At 31.8% G+C, this 16,770-nt stretch overlaps 1 protein-coding gene across 2 annotated transcripts in view; it reads left to right on the forward strand.

Annotated features, from left to right (window-relative positions):
• Window positions 1-353: 353 nt before the first annotated feature.
• LOC149079983 (acetylcholine receptor subunit alpha-like) overlaps window positions 354-16,770 on the forward strand; it is a 217,503-nt gene continuing 201,086 nt past the window's right edge. The window contains exon 1 of one of the 2 annotated variants that reach the window (XM_089238903.1): window positions 354-833. In XM_089238903.1, coding sequence (XP_089095029.1) covers window positions 761-833 — 73 coding nt within the window. In that variant the 5' untranslated portion in view covers window positions 354-760. The remainder of the gene's footprint in view (window positions 834-16,770) is intronic. The other variant, XM_089238904.1, reaches the window with a different exon arrangement.

Raw genomic sequence — 16,770 nt, forward strand, 5'->3', positions numbered from 1 at the left:
ACAATTAAGGAAATAAATTTGCATATGGTGTATTAACCATGTATTTGCCGTTTTATATTCAAATATATACGGGGCCATTGAGAGTAATGACGACTGTACGTTTCTTTTATATATAACAGCACACAAAAGTTTACTTGTTGTTATAGATGCTAATTTTTTTTTCCATTTTAAATGTGTTTTGGCACTCTCCAAAGAGAGCCAGTCAGTCTTCTTAAAAGAGAAATGGCGAAAAGTTCGCCCCTTGCACACTTTGCGAGAATCTCATCCTTTGCCTACTTACCTTGGCCAGCCAAACAACGGCGCCCTCTCCTGGCTGTGCTAACCGTAAGACATTCGGGCGTTCCGGAATTCAATCCCATTTAGCGCGGGAACGCTCTCTATGTTGGTTGTCTTTCACATGTCTAAAAGTAACCAACACAGAATGCATGGGGGAAAAAAGAGAGTGAAAATAAGTTAGGCATTCTCTCTCAAAAATAACAAAATTTTTCTTCCGAATTAACGAAAAAATAATTTTTCATATGTATTAAACAAAAAAAAAAAATTCCAGTCGTAAACATGAAGGAGATTAGAGAAAAATTCAAAGAAATGAACTGAAAGAGAAAAATATTAACACTGTAAAGTTATATTCATTCAGTCACATTGCAAATAACTCGAATGTTTGCATTGTTGTGCTGGTAGGGAGATATAACTTTAAGAGACTACAGAAGTGCCCTGCCACTCCCAAAACAGTTCGGTGAAGGCCTATGCATAAATAGTCAGCATGGTCCGTCGAATACATAGCAGTGGATATAGACGTTTGTTCAAGGTGTATTGGATCATGGTGCTCCTTACCAGTAAGTTCTACAATTATTTATCTATAACTGCAAATGAATAAGATGAAATTTTATATGCTCCCTCCCTCAAGACACACGAATATCCCGGAAAAAAACAATATAATTCACTAACTGTACAGACGTCAACTCAAGATGTATGGAAATTCGGCTTTTGAATGACCGTATTGAACACACTAAGGTTATGTATGGTTTTGAAATCTGTAGCAAAATTACGAAAATTAAAACTAGTACGCGATTCACTCTGAATCAAACCGAAAAAAAAAAACTATCTTGAAAACTTTCATGATATTTATTTAATGATATGATTTTTACGTTTAGTTTAAACGATCATGCTAGAAATATTTTCAAATGAAATAGAGTTATGAATTACCCAAAGGCATTCTAGAAATCGTTTCGTTTCCATCATGTCACGACTAATTGCTGGCATCATTCAAACGCTGCAAAAGGTGAATACGGGAAAAGACCTGTTGCGCTTTTTACTAGACAGATTCTAGCTTCTCGGTTGAAAGCTTGAAAATTTTCCACATTTCATGATGAATGTCGTACTCCGATTATATTTATTTCGTGATTTTTGTATTGATCTCGCACTGGTGGAGGAATTCACTCGCCATGAATGAGCTGCAGCGCGTTCTGAGTACTTATAAGAATAGGAAATGAAATTAGTGGAAAAGTGCATATAAAAAAACAATCAAATCCAAAATCATGACAATAGAGAAATCAATTGATAAAATAGGGAGTTTTATTTTGAATATACAAAAATTATTTAAAGAGTTTGATAGTTAATATACTTATTTACTAGATACGATTGAGTTTCTTGAGTGGCACTGGTTATATGAGTTCGATGAAATTGGAAATAAAAGGAGATAAATCTCGGTTCAAATGATGGTTGAATTTAAAACTTGTTTATATTTAGTGAAAAAAATCAAATATATATTTAGTATTTATAAAAATAGTTATTAGAGAATGCAAATACTTGGTGATTTTACGGCCTATATATATATGCTGTTTTTGGGATGCTCATAAATAATGTACAACCAAAATTTCTTTACTTAATTAGCTTGCAAAAATGATTGTACCAAGAAATTTAAAAATTGAATCATGAATTATCACAGGATTAATGAATTTATTTGAAAACAACGAAGACTTTTTCGGTCTATAATGAACAATAGGGTTGAAAAATTGGAGGAAAATAAAAGTTGCGCTAGGCGAAATAAGAAAATAAATTAACAACTTACATATTGCCAGTTGAAGTATTTTGATATATAAAGTCTGTTTTTCTCGAAATTAGATGATTTCGACAATTCGTACTTAAATAATCGCTTTATTCATCGAATCATCGAAAATATCTATCTGCAACTAGATGAATACAAATAAATCATCTTACCTCACCCATAGAGCTGCAGAACTTTTTCTTGATCTATGAAAATATTAGCCTTTTGACATTGGTAGAAACAACGTGGAATGTGAAAGTCTCCACGACCTTTACTTATCTCGTTTTCTCCTCTGTAACGTCCACTCGCCGCGACTGGATCGGAAGAAGATATAGTGCCAAGAACTAATATTATGTTTGATAGTGACAATAACGAGGTGAATACTATAACCCTTATGTTGACGCTTCTTCGAATTTAAGCCTATCAAAATTGGTTTCGAACAGAGAGAGAATCATCTAAAATCCTCTAACGTTGTCCCTAACTATTAATCCTCTTAATTAACAAAAAATATGCTTCATCACATTCTGAAAACTGCTATATACTTAACTATTTATCTTTCAGATCATTCGAAAGTTATTTGACTATAAAGCTGATTAAATATATACATATTTGTTACTGCAAATTTGATAAACCGGTTATTATGCATACTTACCAATCGTCATGATAAGTTTGGTCAATTTATCACTTTTACCGGCGAATATGCATAACACCCAAGCGTCGTTGGCAAATTTGATGAATACTTAAAATTCATCGCCTTTATCTGTGATTATGCACAGTAGTGTAACTATTGGTGAACTTGATAAATATGAAGAAAATCCCAAGTGACTCTAGTATCTCTGATGTATATAGTCGGACACAGAAATAATGATAAGTTTTACTGCGTTATAATGATACAATACATGTATGAATTATCATGCATAGTATATCATATAGTACGGTTTATCATGTTTACCAACGACGGTAAAAGTGACCACTGTTAAAAGTGATAATGTTTTAGCGCATATTAAATTTAACGACGACGCTTGGGTACTAAATCCTCGGTAAAATGATAATTTTTAAGGGAAATTTATCAAATTTATCAAAATTTACGGTGATTATGCATAATAACTGGTTACTATGTATAATAGCAGAATTTATCACATTTGCCGTAACATCACTCACTAATTTGGTCATGGCTTTGCAGTTACATTATAACACTGTTTAACTGTACATGAATTGATGTTCCCTTTTTTGGAACCCTTTTCATCTTACGTTTCAAGACATTTGTTCAGCGTATATACGTTCTTAAACGAATGATTGATACGTTTGTTAAAAAAAATATCAAAAAGTGACAAATCCGTAGAAATATTTGTATCAAATAAATCATTTTTCTAAACTACGGCCTTTTTTCGTAGCGTCCAACTCATTTCCACAACAGACGTTACCACATTATCTCACGCGTACTATAATCTAATTCTTACCTCACAAATTTTTTTGTTTTCTATAGATATTCAGCGAAGCTAGTTATCAGAAGATAAATGAAAATTTTCAATTAGTTCTTGGATAAAGCCTCCCGAAGAAAATATTAGTCATATATTTTTAGTTTGAAATATAATACGACATATTTTATTATTTTTTCCCAATTTTTTCCGTGTTAAGTTTCTGAAGTTCGCATAGTTTTTTGTCATAATTTATAGAAAAAAATTCGTGGAATAAATATAAATCTATCGAAGAAAATAATTCAAAAAAATTGGGGTTTTTTTTTGCCGTTTTGTGAGTGGGAGCAGCTCCACTGATGACATCGAAAGCAACATGAACTCGTTTTCTCTCTTTCTATCATATTTTTACTTTTATTTTCCGGAATAATTAAAAAAAATACGTTTTAGGAAAAATGAAAAAGTTGAAAAATTGATATAAAATCTGTTGGAATAAATAAAATTTTCGTATGTTTATAAACTATGTGATTCATATTTTTTGCTTGTGTTTCTCCTGAAACTATATCGAATTACATTCTATACAAAATAATGGTAAATTATTATTCGTGCATGCGTAATGTTTTTGATAAATCATAAGATTATATCAATTTTCCACTGACTGAATTACCAGAAAGTGTGTAGAGAAATGTAATGTATACGGGTTGTCTATAAAATATTATTATATATTAGAAGAAATAAAGTTTTTAAAAAAAATTCATTAAATATTATACATTTAATGCAATATTTTAAAATGGATATTATACGCTAATATATGTTTGAAATTATTCGAGGAACATTTCCACTCGTCTGTTGTTTAGTATTAAAATTAATTAAAATCGATACATTTTCTAAATATATAAATTTTGGTAGAAATTTCCTTGACATTTCAACTATTTTTGTTTAAATAACATATATCGGAATATAATAGAACTTTGTTAATTCAAATTTTTTTATAATTCAGACTTGGTTAATTCGAATATTTTTAAAATTCATACTTGATTAATTTGAATTTTTTATAATTCAAACTTTTACGAATTTATCTTGAGTTTTCTATGTAATTTAATGTTGAAACGTCTTGGTTAATTCGAACGTTTTTCGAATTTTTTTTTCGAATTTGAATAATTCGAAGTTGGCGGGGAGAAAATAATGATTTTTCCGTATGAGCAAGTTGGGTATGAAAAGTTCTACAAGAAGCCAGAGTTTCTTTTTCTCCAAGTTGTTAACAACAAATTTTTAAAGACTACTAAGAGTTTGAAAATTCTGTTTTTCTCTATTCTTTTTAATTTTTTTCGATAATTCAATGCCCCATTTTAACATTGTTTAGCTGGAGTACATCAAATTACAGCTAGTTTTTAATTGGGTTGCTGTATTTTTGAAATATATGACATCCATATTTGTTATGGGCATATTTTTCTCAGCCACCTCGTTGGCCATTTTGCCTGTTGTGGCGTTGTATTTGTATTTGTATAAAACTGTACCACTTAATAACGAATATACTTTTCATCATACAGATCAAGGTTTTACATTCGAAATCTGAATCTCTTTGTCGTCATTTAAGAGTATGGAAAATGTCGAAAAGTTCAGATTTTAATACGTAAAGTGGACGTATATTTCCTGTAGCATAACAATGGTAAGCAAAATTCGGGAAACAGTTGCATAACGGATGATCATGAACTGTTTTCGTAGATCAGGATTTGAACATGGTCAAGAAATACTGCAGCGATGCTCATTCCAGAGCAGTGAAATGATATAAAGCTAAGATCAATTAAATGTATTATAATTATAAATCATTAAAATTTGGGAAACAGTTTGGTAACTGATGATAAAAAACTTTAATAATTGATACTTATTATCCTTTGTGAATGTTGATGATTAAGTAGCAATTTTTAGTCATTTTACAGCTCGTTGATAGATTAATTGGATAATTTGAATAATTTTTGAATAATTTGAGCTTTTTTTCTAGTGGCTTTGGACTTGGAATTAATCAAGTTCGACTGCATTTAACAGTTACCGTGATGTCTACTCGATCGGTAGAAGCTATTTAATAATTATTTTACGATTTTCTATTATTAATTTAAGCATAAAATATCAGAGCTTCTCCATTTGATGGATGTATCCAGAATCCAGTTTGATACATATCCTAAAAAAAACCAATACACATATTTTAAAAGAGAGAAATATAATATTCGCTATACGTGAATAAGAGTATATTCACGAATTTTGTCGTTTTCCTATAAATTGATAGAGCGCAAAGAGAGAGAAACCGGGAGTAAATTACACCATCAATCAAAATCATTTTTATAGGAAACTGGTTTTTCACTGAAGCATCGAAAAACATGATTATGAATAGTAAAATAAGTTATAAATAATGGATGTGTCATGTAAAATCATTATTCCGGATACTGATACTTTTACTATAAATTATAAAAGAATTAAAATATATTTATATTTAAAGTTTAAATACAGAGAGAAACTGAAATTTCATTCTGATAATCCGAAGTTATAAAATTGTTTACGCATTTTCACGTCATAACATTACGAGTGCTCCAAAGTATAATCCTGTTTTCCAAAAAAAAATTGGATGTACCGAGAGAAAAATATTTCAAATACCTCAATCCGTATTCTTTCTCTGTACATAAGGATTACTACCTCCTACTTTTTTGGGATTGAAAATCTTGTTATGGTCTTGCAAGAAAGCTTTAGAGAAAGTCTATCTCTCTTTTTACAAATTATATGGATATTTTATGTCTGAAATGAAAAAAAAAGAAGAAATATTTTGCGAAGAAAAAAAACTTCTCACAGGGTTTCAAATAAATAAAATATATTGGAAGAAACACAGAAGAAGAAAATGCAACAAAAAGCAAAATCAAAGTTTTTTTTTTTATGTATGTGTGTGTTTATAGAGCTTATGCCACCAGAAACATAACAGAAACGAGATTTCGGTGTGTTTTTATGACTATTTTTATGCACAAAAATCTTGGACGAGTTTTATCTAAAGCTGTTATCCATAGTTCAAATTAAGTTTGAGTAGACCTCATGACATTTTTTACAATCTTTCTTCATGTTAGATTAGAGAAAAGCTTGTTTAACCTGAGTTTTAGAAAAAAAAAAGTTTTTTTACAACGTGAATGGAATGTAAGCAGATTTTAAGTCACACTAGAAAATTAGATAATTTGGAAAACATTTCCGGATTTTTTTTTTTTTGTGTGTTTTTAAAGTCGTCAGAGAACTTTTTCTGTCAATTTCTTTCACGTTAGTGTTTCTAAATAATTAAAAACTTTTTTAATGCATATGTGTATAAGTTGGAAGCTCGAAGATTTGTAAATCCTAGTATTTAACGAGGAAATTCGTCCAAGGATGATGTCGCTATGCATGCGAAGGTTTTCGATAGCTGGCCGATGCGGTGATTAATTTAGGAAAGAGAGAAAATTCAAATGTCCCAGCAGGGAATCGAGCCCACGTCCTCTCACTTGCCCGGTGAGTGCCCTAGACCAATAGACTACAAACGCAACGACCCTCAATCTTCCCCCAGAGCTCGTGTGCGCTAAAATGGGACCCTTCAAGAACGGTAGAATCTAACTCAGGCCAAAGCTCATTATTGCTGACACTGCCACCTAATGGTGACTTATATAAGAAAGGATCGATTCCCCGCGGGGGCAGTTGAATTTTCTCTTTTTCCTAAATTCATCTTCGCATCGGCAAACTTTTGAAAACCCTCGGAAGGATAGTGAAGAGTGACATCATCCTTGGATAAGTAACCATCTGGTGGCAGTGTCAGCAATTATGAGCTTTGACGTGCGAGTTAGGTCCGACCGTCCATGAACGGTCCCGTTTATCGCGCGAAAGATTCAGAGTTAGTGCTTTTGTCTAGTGTGCTGGCCCGGCAATTGAAAAGAAATAAGGTTCGATTCCCCGCGGGGGCAGTTGAATTTTATTTCTCTCCTAAATTCATCTGCACATCGACCAGCTGTTGAAAACCTTCGCAGGAAATTGGTCAAATCCTTAGCAAATTGGAGCAAATATTAATAAAAATATTTAACCCATGGGAATCTATCATTCAGAGAATGTATAATGATTTGGTGATTATAAATACAAATACAAGGCCCCAACAGGTGAAATGCCCAACAAGGTGGCTGATGGATAATTAAGTAATGATATTAATTAATGATAAATATTCAGTGATAAATAGCGATAAGCTAGTGATGATTAATTAATAACCTATTCGTAAAAATGCGCGCTGGTTCAATCACCTGTAGAATTAGACTTTCTCTAATGGACTTTCGTCGATTGGTTTTGCCTAATTGGTTTAGTAAAATAAGGGCGTTCAGGAGGATTTTTCGAACTTTTACCAGTTAGTTTTGGTAAATTATGGGTTTTATCAGTCTTCGGGCTTTAACCGGAAAATATAATTAAATGAAACAACTTCTGATATGTTTCATTTAGATCTCTTATTGTGATCGTTTTAAAAGAAACCTCCTGATAGTATATATATTTATTTAAGTTAAACTCTTACATCAAAAAGAAGATAGTCACATACAGCGAACCTATCAAATTGTTTTCCATCGTTGTTGTTATTGTCATTTCATCCCATAAAGATGAGCTGTTAATGGATGGCAAGACGTTGAATCTATTGATTACGTTATCTATATATTACATTGATTTTTTTTAAATTCTAATTAACTCTAACAAGGCTCCAGACAATGTATCTTCATCAGAGCATTCTATTATTATCGTGTTTATGACCAAACTCACTGAGTTGAAAATCTTTTAAGAAGTTTATTTATCTGTATTATCTACATCAGACAAGACATTAAAAATTAAGTTAGAAACGCCTTTATTATTTAAAATGAATGAATATTTGAAAATTCACCTCACGTTTTTGAGATTAAACGAGGGCTTAACGGAAGTATGAAGTCTTAATGTTGTTATGTTCTGTTGTGAAGTGGAACAACGAAGATGGGTTGTGAGGTAGAACAAACAAAACGCTTATTAATACGTAATTAACGGTATTTGCGAAGCAGCTAAGAAAAATTGTTTTTCGACTATTTCGACCGTACCAGTCATTCCTTCGAACAAGTAATCTCTTAGAAACGACGGCAGAGTAAATACATTTTTGTCCTTTTTTTCCTGGAATTAGAAAAATCAATAGAAATCTTGTAAGAAAATTACCTTCGGGGAGAGTATTGATCTGCCTGTGTTTTGTCACACAGGTAAATTTTTATGAAGCATTCCATTTAATCACGCGAATGTCTTCAGATTAGAGAAAAATCACCAACTTCAAATAAAAATTTGATAATTTTCTGCGTTTGAGAAAAATTTAAATAGTTGAAAATATATTTCCCTCATTACCTTAATAACTGCCAAACTGATATTCATTGTGTGATAAATGTTAATTTTTAGCGTAACTCTGATAAATCCTTGAGTTTTTGTTAATTTGTATGTATTTTTGTTTATGTGAGACTAAAAATAAACTGTTAGTCTTTCTCATGCATAAGTGAAACTGAAACCATTACACGATTACGCTAGTTCGATTTAACTCATAATGGTAGATGACACTGAAAAAAAAATTGTGAAAGTTTCGAGAAGTCAGAAACAAAAACAGTAATTTCATATATAATTCGGTGTGCTTGTCATGAATTCGACGATAAAAAAGCTGGATCAGGTTTTCTTTGAAATTGCACATTTAAAACACGTATAACAACACAATAAAATACTTTGAAACACAACACGAGTATACAGAATAAATGTACAGAAAAAACAACACACAAATACGCATATAGAAATAACACAAATAAACAACACACAAATACGCATATAGAAATAACACAAATAAACATATAGAAAACAACACAAATAAACATGTAGAAAACAACACAAATAAACATATAGAAACAACACAAATAAACATATAGAAAACAACACAAATAAATATATAGAACAACACAAATAAACATATAGAAACAACACAAATACATTCAAAAACAACACAAATACATTCAAAAACAACACAAATACATTCAAAAACAACACAAATACATTTAAAAACAACACAAATACATGGAAACACAAATTAATACAGCGTAATAGTTCATTTATCGGCGTGTGACATGTACTTCATTTTGCATTGCGCTTGTATTGGACATAAGGAGAATCTCTTAATATTGTCCAACAGTAGTCATCCAGCATCTACCATTTTCCCTGGTAACATTGTTATATGGTCCTTACCACTTTTTCAGCATACAACACCGCTCGTAAAATAGTTTTAATTGTTAATAGGGTAATATCTCCAAAACGAGAGGCAATCATACTGTTTCATGGTAATATTCGTGTTCAGCAAATCAAAACCATTTGTATTTGTAAATTTCCATGTGGATGGAATTTCATTGTTGTCCAGTGTAATAAAAAAAATACACGCAAAAAGACTTAAATGTATTATAAATAAACATTCAAATATATATATATATATATATATATATATTTATTTATTTATTCTAGTGAAACTTCTCAGTTTTTTAACAATTTTTTCAATTAATTCTGCATTAAACATCCATCCGAAAGAAACGTTTTTACTTTTCCTAGCAAAATTTTTACAATACCTTCTCCTCCAATATCGTTGAAATGATCCTAAAACTTATTTCATTATCGATCCGAACACACGTTCAAAAAAAATTTGAAAATTTTTTTTTTTTAGTTCTTGGAATAGTTTGATTTTCATGAGGAAAATTAATTCATCTTTCGGAGGCTTTTCTTTTCTTCATCTTAAAGAAAATTTATTGAACAGAGGTAAGACGTAGATGCATATCGACGGACTTGAATAGAGTTGGAAAGACAAATGGAGTAGCGTGCGTAAGTAAAACGACGGAAATATGTCAACAAAGTTCTAGCGGATGATTAACGTTCTAGTCAAAACGGGAATGTGCCATCTGTACCCAATCGCTGAAGGAAAACTTTAAATGAAAACGTTTCCACTTGTTCGATTTTTGAATTACGGTTTTGAATTGTACTGAAATCAAAACAAAAAAAAAGTTAATAATACAGAAACAAAAATAAATTCTTTTGCAGGAATAAATTACATAAGAAATGTTTCATTTTTTCATTTGCAAATCGTCACTTTAAATTCTTGAGGGGAAAAAGTATTAGGTATATTAGAATATTAAGAAAGTGTTCAACTTTTAAATTTAATGAAATGATTACATTTTCAACTTCATTCTGAAATAGAAACCTCATTTATATTAATGTAAAATTTTCTGTGCTTCTATTCGTCTCATACCATGTTGCTATATTATAGATATATTAGTTGAAAAATTAATATCTGGTTTTAATATATTAGCCCTTTAACTACTACTGGAACAAAAATTGTTCGGAAACTAATTGTAACATATCTTAGTCGTATAGAACCAAAGCAGTTTTATCTTCAGCTCATGTTTTGTCTTTAGTTACTCAGATGGCGCTGCAGTTACCCAACACCACAGCGAGATAACTCAACACCACCTATAGAAAAAAGGCTTCCCCATGAAACTTGTGACGTCACTGAAGAAGGCCATTTCATCTATAGTCATTGAATGTACTGCATAAAAGGGTAGGTAAAGATTTCGCGTGCGTCGGCCTGCTATATCCAATGGCTATAACTGAGATTGCTTTCTTCAGCGATGCCGTGAGCTTCATACCGAGGCCTTCTTCCATTGGTGGTGTTGAATCACCTCGTTGAAGACCATACCGTCACCCATAGGCGGTGATAGACTTGGAAGTCTGAGGGGGGGGGAGCACGGTCATTATTGCTGGGGGGCACGATGATGATGATGATGTCAATTCGTATATAAACATATACATCAGATCAGTCGACTCCGCCTTTGACGCTGGGAGGGAGGGGCGATGCCCCCACGCTCCCCGTATTTCCGCCCATGCCGTCACCTCATATGTATCCCATCACTGACTACGAATGGTACATATGTGTCCTAGACTTGGTTCCAATACCAGTTGGTGAAAATATCCCAAACACTGAATTTGTTATATTTGTGACCTATTTTGTCCATTTTCATAGTAAATGAAGTAAGAAAAAATATATACGTAGTCAACGGGTGTTAGTCAAGTGAATATAAAGTGTATTGTGTGTGTGTGCGTTTGACACATTAATTCGCAAAAAAATTCATTTTTGTTTTTCAGTCTCATTATTTCTAAGGACAAATTGGTTTGAGGCATATTTATTGAGGACTCATTATTTCTCTGCAAATTGCAGTGCGTAACTTTTTAAGAAGTCAAATCATGTTTTTTTGTTTCATTAAAAATTTAATTTTTACGATATCACACAGATAGCTCACGGATGATTGAGTACTTAAAGGGTTCAATAAATAATGTTTTATTGAATAATTTTGTTACGTAGTTTGATTATAAACTTCTTCTATTCTCATTTCAACGATATAATGTTTAAAAATAAATTATCAGCTTTAGAAAGCTAGAAAACAAACACAAACACTACCGTTAACCGCAAAAGCAAGAGAAAGATTTCCAAGATCTAAGATTTTTTTCTTTATTACATTGCTTTTTGTTAGATGTGTTGAAATAGATTTCTTTCCTTATATTGAAGGGAAAACATACTGAAAGCTAAGATGTCTATAAAGTAACAGAAATCGTGGATGAAATTGCAAAGCACGTGGTTGCGTGATGCGGCGCCATTAGCAGAGCTTTATCCGAGCCATGCTATGCGAAAAGAATTCCTATCACTAGGATCTTCATGTTTTTCCTTTTCATTCGGCAACACTCGCTTAAGTAATAGATTTGAGGTTTAATCGAGTAACCATCCAATGAATGAAAAGAGGTCAATAAAAGTTCTTTTGTTATTTTACGCGCATTACACCTTATTTTAGAGAAAGAAATACGAATCTCTCCTATCACGTGAGCAAGTTTCTTAGTTTTTATACGAAAAGGTTTGTAGGAAGGCTTCTGTTGAAAAAACACCAGAGTACAGTTAAATATCTAGATAAATAAAAATGTATAGACATTTATAGAAATAATGATGAAAACAAAAGTAAATTCGCTACCAAGAAGGTGCAAGATACGAGGAAAATTTCTGAGATTTCGTTCTCGTAGTCGTTTCGATTATTCCAGAAAAGTGTGTATATATATACGGATATATAAATACTATTGAAAATGTACGTCTTTCTCTCACAAAATAACAATGTCAAATTTGACTTAAAATGACGAAGGATATGACGATACTTATAGATTCAAACTATATTGAGTATACGGGGTGCATAGTTAACATCACGCACGGCATTTTACTGGTGAGCCGTCGATCCTATAGAGGAACACTGCTAATTAGAAAAGTATCCAAACACCATATAGTACTCAGATACGTCATTCATGTTGCAAGGTGTTGTGTATAGTTATTAAAATATACAAATTAACTCATTATACGGACACCCTGTCCTCAAAAACCCAATCAGAAAGTTGTTGATCTGTCTCTTCTGAGACCAAAAAAAATTTATTCTACAATTCTAAGTTTCCATGTGCAATATTTTCTGAAGTATTTGAACAAAAACATAAATAGAAAAAAAAAATCAGCATAAACTGGCAGATAATGCTTTTCCCCCTAAATTATGATGTTCTTCTTTCCCAATTCTCCAACTTTTAAATTCAAATATCTCATTGAACATTGTGCTTAGAAACGTAGAATCTTTTTTGGTGGCCTCAGCAGAGACGGGGAAACAACTTTCTAATTGGGTTTTTGAAGACTGGGTGTCCGTATAAAAAGTTAATTTTTTTATTTTAATAACTATACAATAGGAATGACGTATCTGAGTTCTACACGTTATTTGGATACTTTTTCTAATTGGAAGTATTCCTCTAGGACAATGGTTTGCCAGTAAAATGCCTTTCTTGCTGTTAGCTATGCACCTTGTATGCGAATAAAATATAAACCAGTACATAGACAACGAACTTTTAAAATCTTTAGATCCCATTTGTAGATTTATGAAATTGTTATTCTTAGTACTTTAGTTTACTTCATTATCTTTTGGGGAAGAATGTCAAACAACTTATTGATTTTTGTTCAAAAATGTATATCTAAGCGCATCAAAAGTACAGTTCGTTCTAAATTTAATGTATAAATCAGAACAGCTACCGTGACAGTGAAAAAATGGAGTAATAATAATAATACAATAACACCATAATAGGAAAGTATAATGGGGGAATTGGGCATGATTGACTTGAAAATTAGCTTTAAAATACTTAAGAAAGCAGTAAAAATGACATCCGCAACACGCAGTTTCCGATAAGGCTCTCACTTTCATTACACGGCCCCAACAGGAATGATTATTATGGCGTTCTGCTGGAAAATTGCAGTCGAGATAATTTCATTTTCACAGACGTCGAGTTTCACGATTACTCGATATTACTTTTAGCATCATTTCATCGCCGTAAGTAAAACGTGATTGCATTCCGCCATTACGTGTTATTGTTCGCTTTCGTGAAACAAGGTGTTTCGAGTACACCACATTTCAAACTTGATCATGCCCGTCCTTCATACAAGAATTTGATATGCACAAGGGTGAAATGACGGGTACACTTTTGGCAGAATTGAGCGCAACAAACACGTTTTCTTCTGGTTTCCAGTCCTGACATTGCAATTTTGAGAATGTCACGGATGCATATCAATTTCTTTTTATTGGTTATTCAACGATTAACACTGAAAAAATTCGAATTGTTAATTTCCCATTCAGTCCGTCGGTCTGATATTTTCCCTTGAATGATCATTTTATATTTGCATTACACAATATCCATATATTTTTCTAAATTTATATGTTGTTGTGCAACCTTTATAACACATACCATTGAGTAAAAGATTAAGGCAACTGGCTACGTACGGGACACCTTTTTTTGAAAACGCTGTGATTTTCACAAAACAAGTAGGGTTTGAATCAAACTACTGTATAAACTAAGGAAATCTAGTAAAATTTCTGAAATATCTCTAAAAGTTTTTGAGATATTCTAAATTATGTCCTCAAAATTGGCTCATTTTCACTACTTACGCCAGACATTGTACACTGAAAACCACACAATTTATTTGAATAGTTTTATTACTGTGTGTTTCTATGACTGTTATCTGTACAATGAACTGAAAGTTTTTAAGATGCATAGAATATTCTTTGAGATATGGCAGTTTTCGTGAAACAATACGGGAATTTTCCCAAAAAATTAAAATTTTTGTATTCAAACAGCTATAAAATATTAAATTCTGAACATATAGCCAAGATTCTAATTCATTGCACAGTTAATATTATCTGGAACGATGTCGCAAAAGTTCATGAGAATATCTTTCATAGTTTTTGAGGAATTTGATTCCGCGTGAAATAACGTAACGAAAAAATGATCATCAAAAACGCGTTTGAAAATTGTTTGTTGCCTTAGAAACCATTGTTTCAGATGATTTAAATCAGCCATAACTTTGTTGTTACTTATTGCATGTACAAGAATAAAATACTTTTGGATTCTGTGTAAAGCATTCTTCTTAATGAATTTTTAAAACTATTTTCGACAATTTTCGAAAAAAATCGTCATTTGAACGTAGTCAGTTGCCTTAACATCGATCTATACATTCGGCATTACGCATATTTATGAATAGAACGCTTTCATTCAAAGTGGCAAATCTATTCAAAAGCTAAGCAAAATCTTTATACTGCTTGAATATGTACTGAAATAACGAAAAATTTTATTAATGGATGAAATTGCTCGCTTCTAAATAAAAGCTGCTTGACATTTTACAACTAAAATATGCTAACCCTGATATTTGAATTTTCTACCGTTCAACTTAGGCCAAAATTATGCACTTTTAGTTAATAGTTCAGAATTGTGTATCTTTAACCGAAATAGTGCGACATTTTATATTTTTCCATTATTTCATTTAAGGACCGAATTCAAATTGTTTTGGATGATTTTACAATATGAATGGCATGAAACTTTATATAATTCATAGAATATGTACAGTTTTTTTATCTATCATCAGCTAATAATAAATAACATTTGACTCTGGATTATAAATAAATGAAAGCCATATCTTTCATTCTAACAATTGGATCCGTAAGAAAGAAACAATACTATGGAAAGAATGCGTCAAGTCATCAAGTTGGTGTGAAATAAGAAAAAGAATAAAGTAACACAACCTAAAAAGAAGCATTTTCTTGTAAGACGTGCGCGGAATAACTGGGAGAATTTCCTAGTCAGGAATTCTTTAGATTCTCTATCGTAACGATGTAGAAATTTCAAGGTTTTCTTTCCTAATTTGTAAAGTATTGGGATGAGAACGAGAGGTTGGTGTGTTCTTCGAATATTAAATATTTCATGAATGTCCACCAAAAAAAAAAAAAAAAAATTCTAAATTTACAAACTTTGAAAGCTTTCATAGCTATGAATTTTTCACAACGGAATCATATCTTCAGAAAGTTACTTTTATGAACGTCTGTATTGGAATCCAAATAAATACCCGGTGTTAGTTTGCAGTTTGAAAATTTCTCAACTGATACACTGTTATTTTATGCAGTACTTTTAGTATTACTTGATAATGCTAGAGACATAAACGGGTCTCATTTCTTTGGTATAAATATTGTGATTGGTAAAGCATTTACATTATGGGTGCTATATCTGTCTTTTCAATACAAAGGGTCGTTCGAGTTTATATTGACGGAAATATATGTAATGTGTTTTATTTTAATTCAGTTTTTCGTAATTTTTCTATATTTTGCCATGATTACACTTCTTGATTTTCTGATTAGAAAACAAATGTTCATTTCTAGAAAAACTTGGTAAAACCGGAAACCAGGAAATATTCAACAGCAGAAAACTCGGTGGCAGACTGGACGATTCCTTCAATGCTTACCAACCCGCAATGTATTGCTTAACACTGAGCTGAATCTATAGGTTCATAAAACTTTACTTCGATTCTCAATGCTTTTTCTTCAACTGTTCAAGGGGATATCTTCATACGTTTCTTCATCATTGGCAGTATTGAAATATAGTTCAAAGTTCTTTATTATCACACATTTTTCCTCTCCTGCGACTACGCATACGAACGTCTATTTCTTTCTCTATGCGCTAAAGGAAAGGCTTTTGCACAAGAGCATCGTCTATCATCACACGACGAAAGTCACACTAAAGTTCCTTGCCTTCCGGTAGTCTATTTCATAAAGGCTTTCTAAGAAGCCTTCGAAAGAATTTTGTCAGAGTTTCTCAGCTTAGTATTTTTTCCCCCCTCTTCTTTTGAACGAGCAACTTATCCTC

Source organism: Pholcus phalangioides, unplaced genomic scaffold (genome assembly GCF_987345545.1).
Source record: "Pholcus phalangioides strain wild (caught in Gottingen) unplaced genomic scaffold, Ppha-v1.0 ptg000011l_1, whole genome shotgun sequence".
Classification (NCBI taxonomy): domain Eukaryota; kingdom Metazoa; phylum Arthropoda; class Arachnida; order Araneae; family Pholcidae; genus Pholcus; species Pholcus phalangioides.